Below are 21,903 nucleotides of genomic sequence, written 5' to 3' on the forward strand. Positions count from 1 at the left end.
GGTAGACATTTCCCTGTCCGGTCGAAATGTCGTCTCGGCTCTAATGGGTACCTCAAAAACCTAGCCAAAATCACAAAATCTACGCTTGTGGTGGTAAACAGTACCCATAACTATGTTCATCCATAATCTCCTTTGGAGGTGTCATGACCCATACTTTGTAGAAACTCCATTTAAACATCGTGTAGCTCACTTACTTTAACAGTCACCGCCATGTTCATTTTTCTCTTGGAACGCTCCTCGACTTTACATATCGTGACTACATTATACAAATTATGTAGTGTTGATCTTGTGGATACTATAATATATATGTATACTGTTAGTTAAAAAAAATCGTGCCAGGTCCCTGTGTTCGATTCTCTTTCTACTTCGATAGCCAAGGGTATTAGTCCGATTCTCTAGAATCGGAGTTAATACACTTGGCTAGCGAAGTTGTCTAAAAAGAGGAAAGCCAGTTTCAAGGCGCATTTACAAGTAACTAATATCACTTCTGGTTCTGGGCGGCTTAATTAATTTTTCTTCAAAAATGTAAAATTCTTCTTAGTAAAAATAGAATGCCATGGGATTTTCTACAGTAGATATTGAATCATAATCATAATTATTTGGGAGTACCAAAGATTCATCTACGGTATGGCCTTGGAATTACACAAAATAAGAGCGTATAAGGTTTTTCACTAAACTTTGAAGTTATCATCCATCATTTGATTTATAATATACTGTGCATGCATTTCAATACAATAATATCTTAAGGTCATTTTAATCATTTCAGATTAAACTTAAATAGTCATACTGCTTTAATAATTATGCCAGGAAAATCTTGAAATTTACACAGTAGCCATTAGGCCTATAATGTTTAGTTTACAAAATGGCACACTTTTTGGTAATGATACCGTTATTACAATTTACTTGACTTGGTAAAATTTCTGTTAATTTTTGCTATAAATATTTCGTGATCATAATGAAATATTTTGATGGTGATAGACCTACAATGTAGATTATAATCTACAAATTTCCGCATTATACATCAGTTTTCAGACGGAACTTTATTTGCTATGTATAAAATTGATACAACACCGATCAGAAGTAAATATATATCATTCACCTTTACTGGAAATTCGTGAGCTTTAGCAAAACAATTCAGTCAACTAGATGTATCTATCCATTTTAAAAAAGACATCCGAAAAGTACCATCACCTGCTATGAAAATCAGGAAATCAAATTATGTTTCCCGATATTGACCAATCAAAATCACGCTTTAGCTTTACTTCATATCCGATCGAGTAACACAGCGATTCCCGCGTCCCTTATAATGAAGATAGCATGCAAAAAGGTGAAAATTCAGCTATGTTGAACGTTTGATATTTGTTGAAATACATTGTAAGTGAACGTCGAAAGGTTGGCAGAATAAAATACCAAGGTAAGGACGAGGGCGTCTGCTTCGTATTGTGAATCTCCTTACATGGAAAGCACAATCGGTCGTCCATATTGAATTTTCTTCCTCCCCACAGAAGATTTCCGCATATATCGGAAAGTTTACTGTCGCGAGTTGAAAGCATGATAGCTTAATCAATGCAACGATACTTTCTTGTATCGATAAATAGTTGGAGTATGTGATCCATATAAGTGAAAGGAAGTTAAGCATCTATATTTGGATCTAGATTGAATAAAGAGTCCACGTATTGACACTGGCCACTGCAATGATATGACCTGTCAGTTGAATTTTTTTACATTTCGATCAAACATAAACATACCAGCTTGATTAGCATTTGAAAGTTTTGAAATATGACACCCCGCTGTTTATTCTTTTCTCTTCGATTTAATATATAATAAAGGAACAAATGTGTATCCGTACAATTACAGGTACTAGAAATCGAATATATCCATGTACTCATTATCAGGTTGTGCCCAACCTGATTATCAATATTAACCATGTATAACGAGATGTTATAATTTATCACATACTTTTATATAGAACACCGGCACCTAGTTTGATCAGAAACTGCTTACTGTTGTGATATATAACTATGCAGCTAGTTAGTCTAAAATAGATTTGTATTCATATAGCTGAATCTCTCCAAATTCTGATAGAGTATGAATAATACATAATTAATAGAGTAAATAATACATAATTGATAAGAGTAAATAATACATAATTAATTTAAAGCACATCCATGTTCATGTATTAGTATACAGAGGTTAAAAAATTAACTTGAGCACCTGCCAGTTGTCATGATCACCTCAGAATTTAATCAAAACAAATCAAGCTAAGATGTACATGCATATTATTGTTATAACAGGTTTTGAGATACCAAAATTGTGGGTTAATTAATATAAGTGCAATTTTCTATCAATATGTAGCGGGATTGGACTGAGTCAATCATCGGCGACCAGGTAGCTCAGTCGGTAGAGCACTCAACTAGTGTTTGGAGGGTCCCGGTTTCAAATCCTGGTCTGGCAGCCACATTTTCTCCTCTCCTTGCTAGCTGTTACAGAATTAGTGCTCAACTAAATAACCCACATGGTGGTGGTGTTTGGAAGGGTCTTGTATGTCTTCAAGGGCAAAGATTTTGAGAAAGGAGGGAGGAGTGTAGCGGGATTGGACTGGGTCGATCATCGGTGACCAGGTAGCTCAGTTGGTAGAGCACTCGACTAGTGTTCGGAGGGTCCTGGGTTCGAATCCTGGTCTGGTCGCTACATTTTCTCCTCTCCTGTTACAAATGTAAACCCACATAACCTTGTAGTGATTGGGACATCACAAAAATCATGACAACACAATAAAAAAAGTTGGAAAGTGCATGTGGGAATAATTCATGTTAAATCTTGCTTCATGCATGTTATTTTCAATTTGGTATCGCAAAATTGACGTATGTATATATTAGCGCTCCTATAAACAAATGTTGAATTGTAACTGGAAAGGAGAAAACATAGTATAGGGGCTTGACCGATGTATGCCCTGAAGCCCAAATTAGAAAAAAACTGGGTATATTTATGATACATGCTTTTAAATTTTGTTTTTTCTTTCCTATAGTGTGGTTTGTAATACACAATGCCTGCTACAAGGAATCAGTCTCCCCAAGTTAAGGGAAGATTGACTAGAAATGCATCTCCACGACAGTCTGACCGTAATTGTCAAGACATCAAAGCAAGACAGACTTCACCAAGGGGAGCTGGAAAGGCAGAGTCCATCACAATGCCAGATGTGTCAGGAAAGGGAAAGAATATTGAGGTGCATTCAAGATCATCACCAAGAAGAATGGGCAAACAAGAGATTAATGATGAATTGCCAAACAAAAAATCACTGAAGCCCCAGGATACTAGTATCAAATTTACAAGAACAAGAAGTTCACAAGGCAACAATGACACAGTAAAACCAAAGGATATAGAAAAGAATGAAAATAAAGACAGGAGTGGGAGGGGGTTAACCAGGCAAGAGGATGCAAACAAGCCAGTAGCAGATACTAAATCAAAGGCAGCATCCCACCCAAAAAAGCCTTCAATCAGAGAAATTAAAGAGGTTAACTCAACTGAAAATAACCCGAGCACTGTTTCCTGTGAGGAACCTCAACCTCAGTCTAAGAGAAGGGTAGGCAGACCTACAAAAGCTCAGAAAAACCAACAAATTGAAGAGGATGATTTGTCTGCCAAAGTGACCACCAAGTCTGAGGGTACTGTACAGATAAGTAAACAAGCTGGGAAAGTGAAAGCATACGAATTGTTACCAGCCGATGACAATTCTGTATTAAAAGAAAGTACAGCAGAAGATTCTGCTAACAGGAGAGGCCATAAAAGACGAAATGATGATCATAATAACAGTACAGACAAACAAGAAACAAAAAGGAAAAAGATAAATGAAGAATTTGATGTGGAAATTGACGGGGAAAAAGAACTAGGAAAAACAACACTTACAGCACCTAGTGATGATACTTTTTCACCTAGGAGAAGTGGCAGAGGTGTAGTTCCTAACCGGCGCTTCAAAGATATGGAAATGGATTTTAGTCCAGCAAACAAACGGCGTCAAAGTGCTGCTGGTAAGAACTTAACTTAATTTGCCAAACTTACCCTGTGTCTGCTACAGCAATATGCTAATATCTTACAATTTTTTTCTATCGCAGAGCAATATTACATGAAATGTTAGTGACCTGCTCACTGCATATGGCAATGCATGTATAATATTTCCACTATGGAATTCATAAGTCATGAGAATCAATGTATATATATATAATAACTTAAGACATTGGTTGCCATATCTTGTAGTAAAAGGTATGATAATCTGATAGATTAAATTTTACATCTTTAACATGTATGTCAGTGAAATTCACTTAGAATAATTGACATTTTGTATGATTTTTATAGATGATGGTGAAAAACCAAAGACTAGTTCTACTGTAAAGAGAAAAACCAAGTCAAAAGCCAAGGAAAAAGAGTAAGTCTATAGCTATTAATCAAGAAGGTAAGAAAAAGTATGCATGATTTAGTGGTCAGTACAGTCAGAAACATATATACATAGAGATTGGAAACTCCTTCTTTGTCTTTGTTGACAGGCAGAGGGACCTCCGGTTTATAGGCATTTTTGCCTTTGCTAACTATAGCTACTTTTAAGTGTATTCTTTTAATGTAAACATGATATTTTTGCATCAACACAAAGCTTAAAGTTATATGTGCCGTAACTGGGCGATAATTTTGACATGCTATTTTTTCATCATTAATTTATTAAAAACCATAAGTTTTGATGAATAAAGTTGTAAAAATCATTCAAACGGCTTCAGATGACTTATAAACGTTAGTTATAACACAGAAATTTTGTACTGAAAAATTGTTGTTTTTATGCTTAAATATGTTTTAATGAAAGCATACCTGCAGAAGTCACTATGTAATTACTAAAAACATTGTAAAAATGTGTAATGAAATTGTAGACCACAATTTGGCTTCTAGACCACAATTTGGCTTCATGGTCTCACCGTATGTACTCATTTCACTTCACTATTGATGTAAATAAATGATTTTTGACAGTACTGCCAAAAATCATTTTCAGCTCTTATTTGTACAATGTCATGTAAAATTAAAACCTATGCATTGAAAGCACTGTAATTTTTAAAAAGTATGTAATTTTTGGTGATGAATAACATATTAAAAGGTCATCTTGATTGGTGAGTATGAAAAATACCGCACATATAACTTTAAACATGATATCATATTGGCTTGATGTGATCAGTTTTCCCGATTGATGTTATTTAATATGATTTTTGAAAGCACGAAAATAAGCAATTTTACCTGGTTTTTCGAAAATCAGGCATTCAAAACTGGAAGTGCATTTTGTTTTATTAATATGTTAAAACATTATTTTTTCTATCCAAAATCATACTCAAACCATCTGAAAATTACTGAACTTTTACAACGTATCAAAGTTTTTCTTTGATTTTCAACTATTTAAGAGTTTTGTGTAAAAACCCCTAAGCACATACAGTGGTACATCTGCCGATCATAAAATTGGAGGAGTTACCACTCTCTATGTATATATGTTTCTGGTCCAGTGTACTACTCTCTTATTAAAGAGTTTAAGGGGCCCCCGCAGGGGTAGCTACAGAACTCGCTGGCGGAAATTTACTACAGGTATCCAAACATATTTCATGTGTCCTGTCGTAACACACGTTTACATGCAGTGTCCATTAGTGTGAGTGTTCAGTTTCTTGTAATATACCTTGTGATATCCAGTTATTCCGTCCCTGAACTTTGTCATAGCAAAACTGAAGGCTCTGTGTGAAGCAACAAATGAGACTGGTATAGTTTGGTCCTTTGATGCACATAAAAAAAAAATGAAAAAAGGAAGTATTGCATTATTAGTATAATGATTCCTCATACCATTCAGATCTGTTGTGTAACTTTTTAGGTCACCGGACTTATTGCGATAGTCTTTTGTCCCTCGTCGTGCCTCTTCCGTCGTGCGTTGACATTTCCTTGTGAACGCGATAACTTGAGTAAATATAAACCGAGCTTATAATTAATGAAACTTTGTATGAAGACTAACATTAGAAAGATCTAAAACGAATTTGAAAATCAGCATGATTCAACAGTAATTTACGGAGTTATTGCCCTTTGCACTAATAATTACTATTGGACCTTGTGAATGCGATAACTTGAGTAAATATAAATCAAGCTTAATGAAACTTTTTATGTAGCCTAACATTGGAAAGATCTCGGAATAATTTAAAAATCAGCTTGATTCCACAGAAATTTACAGAGTTATTGCCCTTTGCACTAATAGTTATTATTGGACCTTGTGAACTTAAGTAAATATAAACCGACTGATTACTATATAATTAGTGGCCATCTTATTTTAACCATGACTAAAAATGAAAGTTTACTGATGCATATTCCAGGGTTTGCACTGGGTGTTACATATATGTGGTCCTTCTCGGAATAAATGGAGTCCACTTTTATATAAATGTATGTAATTTGAATGAACTTTCAGAAAAATGTGGGGTCCTTTTCATTTTCTTTAAATAAGATATGGGGATGGCGTAAACACAAACCATGTTATTCCATATTGATGGGAACATGCTTATAGTCTAACCCTGGCAAGTCAATCATTTAGTGGGACATTTCTTGTCAGTTTACGTTTTTGTTTTACATAATGCCAGGTCACTGTGGCAGACTATAAGACACTTATAAGAATATTTGTGTACTGACTAAACTGGTTTTGTTTCCAGGACCATTGTAGAGCCTGCTATAGTAATGGTACATAAAGGGGACAATGAAAGTTACAGTGGAAACCTGAAGCAGAAAGACACCAGCACAATCCACATAGATGATAATACAGGTGTTTTAATGGACCAGACTGACCACCAAGATGCAAACTTAAGTGTCCTAGTGGGCAGGACTGACCACCAGGATATGAACCCAGGTGTTGTAGTGGACAGGACTGACCACCAAAATATGAACCCAGGTGTTGTGGTGGACGGGACTGACCAGCAGGATATGAACCCAGATGTTTTGGTGGACAAGACTGACCATCAGGATATGAACACGGATGTCATAGTTGACAGGGCTGTTGAAACAGAAGAAAACCAAGGAGTGACAGAGGACCACCAGGATGTGGTGATGGAATCAATGGAAAATAACTGGGTTGAGGAGGAGGTTGTCACTGCTGACAGAGAACTTGTCATAGGTAACTATTAGTGGTGACAGTGAACTAGTTGTAGGTAACTATTAGTGATGACAGTGAACTTGTTGTAGGTAACTATTAGTGGTGTCATTGATATGGTTGTAGGTAACTATAAGTGGTAACAGTGAACTGGTTGTAGATAACTAGTAGTGGTGACATTGATGTGGTTGTAGGTAACTATTAGTGGTGACAGTGAACTGGTTGTAGGTAACTTAGTGGGGACATTGATCTGGTTGTAGGTAACTATTAGTGGTGACATTGATCTGGTTGTAGGTAACTATTAGTGGTGACATTGATATGGTTGTAGGTAACTTAGTGGTGACAATGATGTGGTTGTAGGTATCTATTTGTGGTGACATTGATCTGGTTGTAGGTAACTATTAGTGGTAACATTGATATGGTTGTAGGTAACTTAGTGGTGACAATGATGTGGTTGTAGGTAACTATTAGTGGTGACAGTGAACTGGTTGTAGGTAACTTAGTGGGGACATTGATCTGGTTGTAGGTAACTATTAGTGGTGACATTGATCTGGTTGTAGGTAACTATTAGTGGTGACATTGATATGGTTGTAGGTAACTTAGTGGTGACAATGATGTGGTTGTAGGTATCTATTTGTGGTGACATTGATCTGGTTGTAGGTAACTATTAGTAGTGACATTGATCTGGTTGTAGGTTACAGTTAGTGATGAATGTGAACTGTTTGTAGGTAATTGTTAGTGGTGACTGTCCACTGATTGTAGGTAACTATTAGTGGTGACAGTGAACTGGTTGTAGGTAACTTAGTGGTGACAATGATGTGGTTGTAGGTAACTATTAGTGGTGACGTTGATCTGGTTGTAGGTAACTGTTAGTGATGAATGTCCACTGGTTGTAGGTAACTGTTAGAGGTGACTATGAACTGGTTGTAGGTAACTGTTAGTGGTGACTGTGAACTGGTTGTAGGTAACTGTTAGTGTTGACTGTGAACTTGTTGTAGGTAATTATTAGTGATGACTGAACTGGTTATAGGTAACTATTAGTGGTGGCAGTGATATTGTTGTAGGTAACTAGTAGTGGTGGCATTTATATGGCTGTAGGTAACTATTAGTGGTGTCATTGATATGGCTGTAGGTAACTGTCATAGTGACAGTGATATTGTTGTAGGTAACTGTTAGTTGTGATATTGATATGGTTGTAGGTAACTATCAGTGGTGACAGTGATATGGCTGTAGGTAACTAGTAATGGTGACAATGATGTGGTTGTAGGTAACTATTTGTGGTGACATTGATCTGGTTGTAGGTAACTGTTAGTGATGAATGTGAACTGTTTGTAAGTAACTGTTAGTGGTGACAGTGATATGGCTGTAGGTAACTAGTAATGGTGACAATGATGTGGTTGTAGGTAACTATTTGTGGTGACATTGATCTGGTTGTAGGTAACTGTTAGTGATGACATTGATGTGGTTGTAGGTAACTATTAGTGGTGACAGTGAACTGGTTGTAGGTAACTTAGTGGGGACATTGATCTGGTTGTAGGTAACTATTAGTGGTGACATTGATCTGGTTGTAGGTAACTATTAGTGATGAATGTGAACTGTTTGTAAGTAACTGTTAGTGATGAATGTGAACTGTTTGTAGGTAACTGTTAGTGGTGACTGTCCACTGATTGTAGGTAACTGTTAGTGGTGACTGTAAACTGGTTGTAGGTAACTATTAGTGGTGACAGTGAACTGGTTGTAGGTAACTTAGTGGGGACATTGATCTGGTTGTAGGTAACTATTAGTGGTGACATTGATCTGGTTGTAGGTAACTATTAGTGGTGACATTGATATGGTTGTAGGTAACTTAGTGGTGACAATGATGTGGTTGTAGGTATCTATTTGTGGTGACATTGATCTGGTTGTAGGTAACTATTAGTGGTAACATTGATATGGTTGTAGGTAACTTAGTGGTGACAATGATGTGGTTGTAGGTAACTATTAGTGGTGACAGTGAACTGGTTGTAGGTAACTTAGTGGTGACAATGATGTGGTTGTAGGTATCTATTTGTGGTGACATTGATCTGGTTGTAGGTAACTATTAGTAGTGACATTGATCTGGTTGTAGGTTACAGTTAGTGATGAATGTGAACTGTTTGTAGGTAATTGTTAGTGGTGACTGTCCACTGATTGTAGGTAACTATTAGTGGTGACAGTGAACTGGTTGTAGGTAACTTAGTGGTGACAATGATGTGGTTGTAGGTAACTATTAGTGGTGACGTTGATCTGGTTGTAGGTAACTGTTAGTGATGAATGTCCACTGGTTGTAGGTAACTGTTAGAGGTGACTATGAACTGGTTGTAGGTAACTGTTAGTGGTGACTGTGAACTGGTTGTAGGTAACTGTTAGTGTTGACTGTGAACTTGTTGTAGGTAATTATTAGTGATGACTGAACTGGTTATAGGTAACTATTAGTGGTGGCAGTGATATTGTTGTAGGTAACTAGTAGTGGTGGCATTTATATGGCTGTAGGTAACTATTAGTGGTGTCATTGATATGGCTGTAGGTAACTGTCATAGTGACAGTGATATTGTTGTAGGTAACTGTTAGTTGTGATATTGATATGGTTGTAGGTAACTATCAGTGGTGACAGTGATATGGCTGTAGGTAACTAGTAATGGTGACAATGATGTGGTTGTAGGTAACTATTTGTGGTGACATTGATCTGGTTGTAGGTAACTGTTAGTGATGAATGTGAACTGTTTGTAAGTAACTGTTAGTGGTGACAGTGATATGGCTGTAGGTAACTAGTAATGGTGACAATGATGTGGTTGTAGGTAACTATTTGTGGTGACATTGATCTGGTTGTAGGTAACTGTTAGTGATGAATGTGAACTGTTTGTAAGTAACTGTTAGTGGTGACTGTCCACTGGTTGTAGGTAACTATTAGTGGTGACAGTAAACTGGTTGTAGGTAAATTAGTGGTGACAATGATGTGGTTGTAGGTAACTATTAGTGGTGAATGTGAACTGTTTGTAAGTAACTGTTAGTGATGAATGTGAACTGTTTGTAGGTAACTGTTTGTGGTGACTGTCCACTGATTGTAGGTAACTGTTAGTGGTGACTGTAAACTGGTTGTAGGTAACTGTTAGTGGTGACTGTGAACTTGTTGTAGGTAAGTATTAGGGATGACTGAACTGGTTGTAGGTAACTATTAGTAGTGACATTGATCTGGTTGTAGGTAACTGTTAGTGATGAATGTGAACTGTTTGTAAGTAACTGTTAGTGATGACTGTCCACTGATTGTAGGTAACTGTTAGAGGTGACTGTGAACTGGTTGTAGGTAACTGTTAGTGGTGACTGTAAACTGGTTGTAGGTAACTGTTAGTGGTGACTGTGAACTTGTTGTAGGTAAGTATTAGTGATGACTGAACTGGTTGTAGGTAGCTATTAGTGGTGACAGTGATATGGTTGTAGGTAACTGTTATTGGTGACATTGATATCGTTGTAGGTAACTATTCCGAATTTGCATATTACAGAGTTATCTGCACTTGCGGGTAGGTATTGATTGTGACGCATTGTATTTGCGAGCGTTACGTCATACGTTTCCGAGAAAACGACGTAAATTGCGCTCACAAAATAATGACGTAACAATCGATACCTACCCGCAAGGGAGCTAACTCTGTAATATGCAAAGACGGAATAGTAGTGGTGACATTGATATGGTTGTATGTAACTATTAGTGTTGACATTGATATGGCTGTAGGTAACTGTCGTGGTGACAGTGATATGGTTGTAAGTAACTGTTAGTTGTAATATTGATATGGTTGGAGGTAACTGTAAGTGGTGACATTGATATGGTTGTAGGTAACTAGTAGTGGTGACATTGAACTGGTCATAGGGTGAGGGCGTGTGCTAAATGAAGATCACTTTGACCTATAATTAAACGGCTTTCCAGTAATAAATTAATTTACATCTTGTTAAAGAATTGTACTCTTTCAGAAAATATAAATTTGTTAATATAAATGAAAGGGACAGTCTTCTGAATATTGACCAAATTGACTTCTATTCTGTTTTAGAACATGTAGGAGATGAAACAACCACAGCTACTTTTATTGCTGAATCTGAGAGTGAAGAACCTGACTCGGCTGTGAATACCGAGAACCAAAACCTGCATTCCCTAGAAAATACTGAGCAATTTGACAGTGAGGCTAACATAGAGGATATTGCTCGACAAACAATGACTCTACTAATGAGAGAAAACCACTTGGGTAATTCTGGAGCAAATTTTGTAATAACGCCATCCTCTGATGCCCAAATTATATCAGATGTCGAAGCAATTGAAGAAACAGGACAAGTGAAAGATTTAATTGAAGAATCTGAACAAGGAAAAGATTCTGTTGTTATAGAAGCTACAATAGAGAATATCCGAGATATCAGCGAAACTACTGTCAACGAAACTATGACAACAGCTACTGAGGTAACAGACACTCCAGATACTGACAAACAAATGGCTGAGTCAGGAACATTGGAGAGTGATAGCACGGCCATCACAGAGAATAACAATACTACCACTACAGAAAATTGTAGTGCTACTGTAGATGGTAGTAAAGAGACTGAAGTAAACCAAACTGCTGAAGCAGTTAATAATTTGGAAGGTTACAAAGTGATGAAATTAGAAGATGTAGTGCATGAACTACGTGGAAATTCCAAAGATTCCCAAATCACAGCAACAAGGGTCACCAACGTAGAGAAGGATGTTGATGAGGATATTATACGCAAGATTCTGTTGTCCAACAAGACGTTTACAGATACTGACGAAATAGAAATTCAGTTCATTGGAGGCGAAGATTCTCATAATGAAGTTGACGAAGCAAATATATTGTCAGAGAAAATAATTGCAATGAGGAATATAACAAAGAGTAATATGTCATCAAGCGCAACACAGACACCAATTATTTCAAGCAGAGTTGCCAACCTGCCTGGAAAAGGGAAAACAGCAACAACACTGCCGGAGCCATCCCGTATGAAGACGATTCGTGTCAACATTCAGCGGCCTGATGGGATAGAGGAGACCAAGGAGTTACAAACTGAGGAAGGAAAAGCACAGGAGTTTGTCATTGTCCATCTTCCTGAAGGCACCAAGGTCACTAGGCCAAAGGTGAAACAGGATAAGACTGAGGTAATGAGACATAACATTTCTTAAAGTGCTCCAACAGTGAAGGGGTTAATATGTTAGTATATTAATATATGTGAGTCAGGTATCACCTGTACTTTACATGTGCTTATATGGTCAAGTCCACAGGATCTTTTATTTTATACCAGGTATTTGCTTACTGTAAAAGAATTGAAATCAAACTGAAAAATGAATCTTTGCTTTTGATACGTTAATTATAATGAGAACTGGTTATATCAAGCATTTATTTTTTGGAATTACTCTATATTGGGTACGCTGTATTTTTAGCCTACCATCATCAGATGGTGGGCTATTCAAATTGCCTGTTGTCCATGGTCCGTCCAATCTGATTAAAACCAGCTCTTCAATACGCTTATAGGCTATGAAGATCTCTTCATAGCATAAGCGTATTGAAGAGGTGGTTTTAATCAAATTGTGGCCCGTCCGTCCGTCCGTTAACAACTTTTGTTAAAGCTATTTCTCACACACTACTAAAGGGATCTTTCTCAAATTTGTTATGTAGATTCCCCTAGGTCCCTATTTGTGCATATTGCATTTTGGGACTGATTGGTAAACAAGATGGCCGCCAGCCAGCCATCTTCGATTTTTATAGTTTAAGTTTGTTACTACTATTTCTCAGAAAGTACTGGAAGGATCTTTCTCAAATTTCATATGTAGGTTCCCCTAGGGACCTTCACCTAGTTGTGCATGCATTTTGGGACCAATCTGTCAACAAGATAACCGACCAGCTGCCAATTTGGATTGTGGTAGTTAAAAGTTTGTTACCGCTATTTCTCAGAAAGTACTAAGGGGAAATTTGATACGCAAGTTACCTTAGAGCCCTAGTTGTGCATATATATTGCATTTTGGGACCAATTGGTTTACAAGATGGCGGACAGGCCACCATCTTGGATTTTGTTAATTTAAGTTTGTTACCACTATTTCTCAGAAAGTATTGAAGTGATCTGTCTCAAATTTCATAGTTAGGTTCCCCTATGACCTTAGTTATATGCATACTTCATTTTGGGACCAATCGGTCAACAAGATGGCCGACAGATAACCATCTTGGATTTTGATATTGTTTTTTTATAATACTGCTATATATCTCAGAATGTACTGAAAGTAGGAAATTTCATATGTATTATGTACATGTAGTAAAAGTTTGAAAAGCAGAGAAAGTTCCCTCTTTCCATTGTCAGACGTAGATCAGTCTTCGGTTGGCGCCAAGATTCGTCTGGGATCTCTTGTTACCTAAGGGACAGTTTACACAATTGTCAAATATTGAATGCATAGAAGCAAAACAACAGTTTATCAATTAAAATTGATTAAACGTGTTTGAATGAATAAAATAAATCTGGCTTTGATAAGTATTTTGATATTATAGAAATATTTGCTAAAAGCATCAAGTTCAATGAATGTGTCCGTAGATTATCAAGATTTGTTTTATTTTGAGAAGGAGACTGTGCCTTTTAGCCTGAATGATGAAGGAGATTTTGTCTGTGGGGTATGTGAATATACAACACCAAAAAAAGCCAACTGGTACAAGCACAAGAAAAAACACATGGGTAAGTATTGATGGAATGGCCTTCACCTTCATGGGATCTATTTTTTTTATCTACTTTTTAGGTCACCTGAGACGAAGTCTCAAGTGACCTATTCTAATCGCCTTTTGTCCGTCGTCGTCCGTCGTCCGTCGTGCGTCGTGCGTCGTCCGTCGTGCGTCGTCCGTCGTGCGTCGTATGTCCGTAAACAATTTACATTTTCGACTTCTTCTCAAAAACTGTTGAAGCAATTTCAATGAAATTTTGCACAAACCTTCTAAGGCATAAGGCCAATCAAAATTGTGAATTGTACGGTCCCCACCCCCCAGGGAGCTATGGGAGGGGCCAAAAGAGGTTAAATTGACTATAATTTCAAAAATCTTCTTCTCCACTCACAGATGTGATGGAATTAAATACTCTTCATAGATAGAAAGGTCATAAGGTCATTTACAAAAATTGTGAATTATATGACCCTGGGGTCTCGGGTTTCCCCCTGGGGAGGGGGTTAAGTTTACTATAGTTTATATAGGGAAAACACATTTTTGAGTATTATTTGATCATTTGTAATAGGAAATGAGTCAAATATTGTCAGAATTATCAGTATGAGATTGCCATTGAATCCTATTAACCAATTTTCCATGACTGAACCCCAGGGGCCTTAGGGGCGGGGTCAAAAGGGGTCAAATAGGCTATATCTTCAAAAATCTTCTTCTGAAATTCTGGAAATGGTAGAATCACATACTCTTCATAGATTAAAAGGTCTTGAGGTCCTTTACCAAAATTGTGAATTATATGACCCTGGGGTCTCACGTTTCCCCCTGGGGAAGGGGTCAAGTTTACTATAGTTTATATAGTGAAAACACATTTATGAGCATTTTTTGCTCAATTTTAATACGAAATGAGTCAAACTTGTTTAGAATTATAAGCATGAGATAACATTTTAATATCCTGGTCAACCCCCTCGGGGCAGAGGGGCGGGGCCGAAAGGGGCAAATAGGCTAAAACTTTAAAAATCTTCTTCTTAAATACTGGAAATGGTAGAATCAAATACTCTTCATAGATGGACAGGTCTTAAGGTGTTTTATGAAAATTGTGAATTATATGACCCTTGGGTCTCAGGTTTCCCCCTAGGGAGGGGGTTAAGTTTACTACATATAAGTTTTTATATGGAAAACACATTTTTGAGCATTATTTAGTCATTATAATAGGAAATTCGTCAATTGTAGTCAGAATTATCTCTATGTGATGGCCATTGAATCTTATTACCAAATTTTCCATGACTGATCCCCAGGGGCCTTAGGGGCGGTCCCAAAACCGGTCAAATAGGCTAAAACTTCAAAAATCTTCTTCTGAAATTCTGGAACTGGTAGAACCTGAGATAGCATTTAACATCATATCCATATTGGTCCTGGCCGACCCCTAGGGGCGAGAGGGGTGGGGCCAAAAGGGGTCAAAATGGATAACATTTCAAAAATCTTTCTCCTGAATTCACTGATTTGATGGAACCAAATAATCTTCATAGATTAAAAATTTATAAAATCACTGACTGACTTCAAGGGCCTGATGGGCCAATATATATTTATAGTGTTTATATGCATGTCTTTGTTTCATTCTGTGTCTGAATTCAGGTGACCGCTAAGGCCCATGGGCCTCTTGTTATCAATAACTACAGTATACATCCACATGTAGTGTGTTTAAGACATTTTTTATTGTTTATTATTTCGATTAATTGTTGGTCATGGAATACAAAAGTATTTGGCAGCATATCGATGGAATATTGTAATGAATGTGCAGTCAAAAAAGATATATTAAGTGTTCAAGTTTGGGTACTTAAATAAATTTGCATCTTCATGAAGCTGTCTGTGATGAGTTTTGTGTGTAAAAGCATAGAATTGTTTTAAGTTTGTAATTTATCTTTTGCTTGTTGTTAGCTCAAAAGCCCCATTGTTGTGAGAAGTGTGGCTATCAGGCATCAACCAGTAGTAATTTGAAGAGACATCTAGCGATACACGATGACATCCGTGATTTCCAGTGCAGTTACTGCTTCATGACATTTAGACAAAAGATCCATCTGGAGAGGCATGTCAAATACAGACATGAGGTTTGTATTGGATATACTTTATTTGATTACACACAACTTCATCAAAAGGAAAGAGAACTAATTGATTAGGGTTTGATAAAAAGTTGTTAACAAGCTTAACTGCATATCACCTTGAGAGCTTGGCTATTAAAGATTGATGGTTAGACTTTGGTTATTGACAGATTTGATCTCTTTATCACGCCCTGACATTGGGAGAGGGGAATTGCATGACATATTGTGTTATTTTAAAATATAATTTTATACCCTTTCTATGAAATAACAAATGTCAAAAGACTTTCTTTGTCCAATTTAGATATTTCTCATCTCATGTCATGCAGCCTCCCCATTTATTGCACCCATCTGGTCCCAATTTTATATGGAGGACTTTTGTCTTACAGAGGTCATTTTGATAAAACTGTAGAAAATCACATTTCCATAGTATACAATGCAAGTGCTATTTGTAGAAGTGAAAATTGTCCAAAATTTGTTTATGATATCTCTTGTTAACACCATTTTGAGATGAGACCTAGCAGTAAGGCACATTCATGTGCTTTTTATTAGTTGAACATGTGCTGATGTTGCGTATTTCAAGATATTGTAGTTTGGTTGTAATGATCTTGCACAAATTTTTTTTCAGGTTAAGAAGGTGAAGTGTCCACTGTGTGACTATGTGTGTGCCAATGAAAATCCTGACCTTAAGGTTCACATTAAGAGGCGACATCTACCCCAGGACTCTGAGGATGGTTCTCTTCGTGCATTTGCTTGTGATGAATGTGGAGCGATGGCTGTCAATAAAAAGGACCTGAAGCAGCATATGAAGTTTCACCGGAAGGGTCCGGAGCTGAAGTTGTACTGTGAGCACTGTAGCTTTGTGACTGACTGTGAGAGTCGCCTGAGACGTCATATGTTCATACACACAAATGAAAAACCATTCCAATGTGGTCTTTGTGCTTATCGTGGAACACAAAAGGAGCATGTACTTCGCCATATGAAGTCTCAGCACAATATTGACATACATAAGAAAGGCCGAACCCTCGAGGAGCTATCAGCCGATGGTTCAACAGATTCCAGAGAACTTCTGTTAGACAAAAAACCCTACAAGACAGACTACAGTAGCCAGGAAAAAATATTTGCTTGCAACCATTGTTCCATGAAATTTGCAAAACTTTTAAATTTATACAAACATTTACATGCTCAGCACAAGTCTATTCTACCTGATCAAGGGGAAGATGAATATTTGTGTGTCGTCTGTGATTTCAGGACTGGGAGTAAAAAGAACTTATTAGTGCACATGCGTAAACACAACGTCCAAGATCAGAATCCCCCTTCACATGTCTACTCTTGTGTATTATGTAGATACATGAACCCAAAACGTAGAAATCTTTTCCAACATATGAAGAAAAAACATAATATAGAAATTGTGATGAGAGATGATGGCTCTACAAGTTGTTTTCTCACAGACAGCAGTTCTACTGTGGCAGATAAAGATGATAGTGTCCAAAACATTCTCACCGTTGGTGATATTGTCACCACAACAACTGACGATTCACAGTTACAGATAGTGATGGATGCATGTGAGAAAAATGCTGTTCAGGTGCAGAATGTTATCAACATAGAGGACATTGCTAATTGTGTGTCGAACCCACAGCCCAATAATAGCAACATCATAATCCTGGAGCAGAACCAGTCTAATACAGTTGTCCAACATGAGGCAGCAGAGGCGATTGAAGGTCTCCAGGCCCTTGCTGAACAGCCTGGCATTGTGGAGAGTCAGGAAGTTATAACAGACTCCGACTCTCAAACAGTCACTGTAGAAGAGGTGCAAACCTCTAAAAGTCTCGAGGAAGACATGGAAACAGAAATTGTTACCATGGAAACTGAGATATTAAAGTCATTTCAGCCAGAGAATGTACCAGAGATTAAAAAAGACAAGGAAACAGACATTCAGCTATCAGAGGATCAGTTAATGAACTTATCCACAGGAGATTTTGTAGAAATAAATGGTGAAATGTACAAAGTTGAGATTTCAGCAGAAGATGGAAATAACGCTGAAAATGTGGTACAGGGAGAAATAGCCCAAACGCAAGTGCAGGCAGCAGAAGAACAGCATGTAGCTGTATCAGACGAAAATGCATTCCAGGAATTTGTACAGATGATGACGGAGTGTACGGATGACACCAACACCACAACCATGGATAATGCAACGGCAGAAAACAGTGAGATGTTGACAGAAAGCCAGGAAACAGCCTTACACATTATTACATCAGATGCTAGTGTTAACGACTGTGCCAGTCACGTAGTTACTACCTCGGATCATGACAATTTAACGGTTCTCGCTGAAATAACAAATGCAGCTTCGGTGGGTGATTCATCAGAGTACATTACAATACAAGGCAGTACTAGTGTGGCCACAGATGTAACTGAACCCTCTAATGTGATGACTGTAGCCAACAGTACAAGTGTGGATGAAGGATCCGTAGGTGTTTTTGAGACGCAGTAAATTGTCCATAGACTTAGTTGAGGATGAAGGTCGGTAGGTGTTTTTAAGATGCTGTAAATTCTCCATAGACTTCGTTGAAGCCTAAGGATCAGTAGGTATTTTTGAGACCCGGTAAATGAGAGATGAATTCAACTTTTTCTGATGAGTCAGTACAGCAGTACTATGTATTCGATTTGTGAAAGAATGATTCTGATTTGATGGTTAAAGTTGTCTGATTACTGTATAACATTCGTTGTATAGAAACTTTCCTTGTTTTCTTGGGTGCTGTGAAACCGTGAATATAAAACCAACAAAAGATGATGAAAGATGTTTTATATATATACCAGTAATTTTAATCACTGTATAATCGCCCAACCATGATTATTTCTTGACATAAAACAAATTTTAACCTCTTAACCATGAAAATAAGTGGTAAAATTCCATGTTATACAGTAGTCCAAAAGGTGCAAACTATCCGATGCACTAGATATTGTGTTGGTGGTGATTGATCCGCCAGCAATGAAATATTTAATATAGAACTCTGTCTGATAGCTTGTTGGCTCCTTTTATTACAAAACAAAAAGTTATTGGCACAGGTTTTATATTTTGGGGAAATTCTGTAATTATTGTATATAAAATTGAGATATTGTATTATAGTACAATTAATCTGTACATTCTGTAAAAGTGGTTTCCAAGATTATGGAAGGCAATTTTTAATTTTGAAATTATAATGTCTGAGTATGTTTTTCTAGTCTATATATATAAAAGGATCATGCTGTTCAGATACTCTTCAATCAGGAAAATTAAAAATAAATGACATATTTTGTTATTTATTGATACCGTTAGATATTTGTAAACACAACTTATGCTGTTATAACATTAATAGCCTTTGATGGGAAATAGCTTAAAGATTAAGGATGTCTTCAAGTTGATATATCCTTGTGTATTAATTCAGGTTTACTACAATTATTGTTATTGGTATAATTTTGAGGTGTCACATCAACATGAAAACTTGTTAAATTGTATTGCATAATCACACTTGTATGCAATACTTAATTTTTTGATGAGGATGTTTTATCAGATAACAAAATTTCCAATCCTGATTTGGAAGGAATTTGAACACTTCAATTCATGTACCAATTTTCTTTCTATTATATATATACCTTTGAACATTTTGCAAAACGTATTTGCATACCTCAAGCGCTCATTGGATTTTAGTTTAACTATGGTTATTTATAAATTACAACATAATAATATGATACAATGTTGGTAAAGATGTTAACATCACATATGTATCTTTTTTAATTGATTCACACTGAAGATGCTTAACGGTATGGTGTAAACAAAGCATGGTATTACATTTTCTACCACAATAAAATTGATATTAATTATTCCCCAAATATGAGGAAACACTCTTATGTCCTACAGGGTACATGAATATATAATGTATAATCTTTTAATTGTAAAAATTTCCTAACTGTACCCTTTTGAATTTTTTCGAAGTTTAAATGTAGTTGTATTTATCAAGCAATTAATTTGATTTGTTTCTGGAGTTTTAATATGAAAATATAGTATTTAATTTGCCCTTATGCTTTAACTAAGAAAAAATAAGTACAGTGTACCTAATAATATTTGTTTGACCTAATTTAACCTAGTCCTACATTTATACCTGCTTCCATAGTACGGTGTGCTTTCAGGCAGTTTTCTCTTAAAAATCATGTTGTTTTAATGAGATTGTTACTTCACATTTAACATATTGTTGAAATTGATTAAAATATGTAAATGTTATATGAAGTTTTGTTATATGGTCGCAGAAGAAGTGTTCACTTATGCTTTATTTTATTATTTTCCATTTTAACAAAGATTAGTAAAATATACATATGTATTACCTGGATCGAGATCAGGTTATCTTAGTCGAGTTATAAGAGTTTGTAGCATTATCCAAACCAAGGCGTTAGCCAAGATTGAGATGTTACAAAATCTTAGCCAAACACTTAAAATGGGGACAACCTACGTCACCGGAAGTGATATCGGACACACAAAAACAATGAAAAAACGCCCGCTTCAAGATGAAAATCGGCTGGAATTATTATGTAAAAGCAATGCATCTTCTAAACCTATCGTGCGTCAAAGACAGTGCATTGTTAGAGATTCTATGAAGCTATTAAATATCGTCAAACTAGCTCAGATAATGCAAACACCTCGACACAATATTTTTCGACAGCAGGGATATCGGTCACATTTTATTCAATAAAACGTTTAAAGTTGTAAATGAATAAATTTTGCTGTCACAAAACCGTCCCGTTTACTAATATGTAATATATGAATGATGAAAGAAAATATTTTATTCATTATATCTGCTAGTGGAGAAACATAGACGGCACTTACAACTTTAGGGGTAACGGTCACACCCAAAGTTACGAAAACTGTGGATAAGCCGCCAAAATACTTTTATTGAATTTATCTGATCTTGAAAGACGATTTCAAGTAGTAGCTATCGTTCATTTTATCCGCTACAAAAGTGGCGTACCTGTATAACCTGGTTGGTGTTGTTTTTTAAAGATGTCGTTCACAGGGAAATGGTCACATCCAAAGTTTTTGAAATGGTTTGTGGCTTTGTAAAGATTACTGAAATATTGCAGTGTTGTTTTCCCTACCTAATCATTCAGGTAAAGAGAAAATACTACCGAGATACATGATACATCATTAACTATTATCGTAACTTTTTTTTTTTGCTGAATACTTTGGTTACTTTGGTACACTGTATATTGTTTCGTTTTTGTCTATGCATGTATTTGTACACACCCTTTGTTCTTGCATTGTCTTTGCGTGGAATGTTTGCTGAAGCAAAGTAGAACTGAGGCAACCCTTACCAAGCAGACAAATTACATCTCCATGGAGTACCATTGTACTATTTTGAAGTACGTATATGTGTTAAAGTAATTATAATTTAAAAACTTTGCAGTGACAGTTTACAAGAAACTACATAAAGCTTGAAAATGTAAAGGCATCAGATGTAAACAAAAGGAAAAGCACACTGATCTATAAGCTACAGAAATATGTGAATACATGATAGACAGGATCACTGAGGGTTTTTAGCTGATAACGTTTGTACAGTTCTATATGTCAGTTCACTAATAGTTTCTCCACAGATTTTCAACTCAACAATTTGCTTTATACAAATAAACACCTAGAACGATTGAAAAGGTACTTAGAATATATCTTAACAACAATAGCACAAATGATCATATGCAAACAAATTATAAAAGCAAATCAGTCTATAACAAGAGGCCCAAGAGATATCATGACGTTTACCATTGGATTACAAATCAGTCAATTTAACATGTTGGTCAAATATCTTTAGCGCTTCATGTTGAATTAGCCGATGTCCAGTTGGAATTCATACTCCCCTAATTGTCAACTGAATGCAATTTAATGAATAGATAACATCCCAAGATATCTGTATCTATAAAGTAAAAAAATCAATATCGATGGACGAAACATCAATTT

The 21,903-nt window shown here is 36.4% G+C and overlaps 1 protein-coding gene and 1 non-coding gene across 5 annotated transcripts; both read left to right on the top strand.

Moving 5' to 3' along the window:
• Positions 1 to 1,197: 1,197 nt before the first annotated feature.
• On the top strand, positions 1,198 to 20,181 carry LOC138334219 (uncharacterized). 4 transcript variants are annotated; one of them, XM_069282828.1, is made up of 8 exons: positions 1,198 to 1,414; positions 3,026 to 4,025; positions 4,351 to 4,420; positions 6,705 to 7,162; positions 11,197 to 12,299; positions 13,747 to 13,858; positions 15,766 to 15,935; positions 16,552 to 20,181. In XM_069282828.1, the coding sequence occupies exons 2-8, from the start codon at positions 3,044 to 3,046 to the stop codon at positions 18,412 to 18,414; spliced, it is 4,758 nt and encodes a 1,585-aa protein (XP_069138929.1). In that variant the 5' UTR covers positions 1,198 to 1,414; positions 3,026 to 3,043; the 3' UTR covers positions 18,415 to 20,181. The 4 variants fall into 4 exon arrangements, with proteins under 4 accessions (XP_069138929.1, XP_069138953.1, XP_069138937.1 ...); XM_069282852.1 differs by having other exon boundaries at positions 1,201 to 1,414; positions 13,750 to 13,858; XM_069282836.1 differs by having other exon boundaries at positions 1,252 to 1,327.
• Trnat-agu (transfer RNA threonine (anticodon AGU)) lies at positions 2,616 to 2,688 on the top strand. Its single transcript has one exon. It is a non-coding gene; the product is annotated as a tRNA-Thr (tRNA).
• Positions 20,182 to 21,903: the final 1,722 nt, after the last annotated feature.

Source organism: Argopecten irradians, chromosome 1 (assembly GCF_041381155.1).
Source record: "Argopecten irradians isolate NY chromosome 1, Ai_NY, whole genome shotgun sequence".
Lineage (NCBI taxonomy): Eukaryota > Metazoa > Mollusca > Bivalvia > Pectinida > Pectinidae > Argopecten > Argopecten irradians.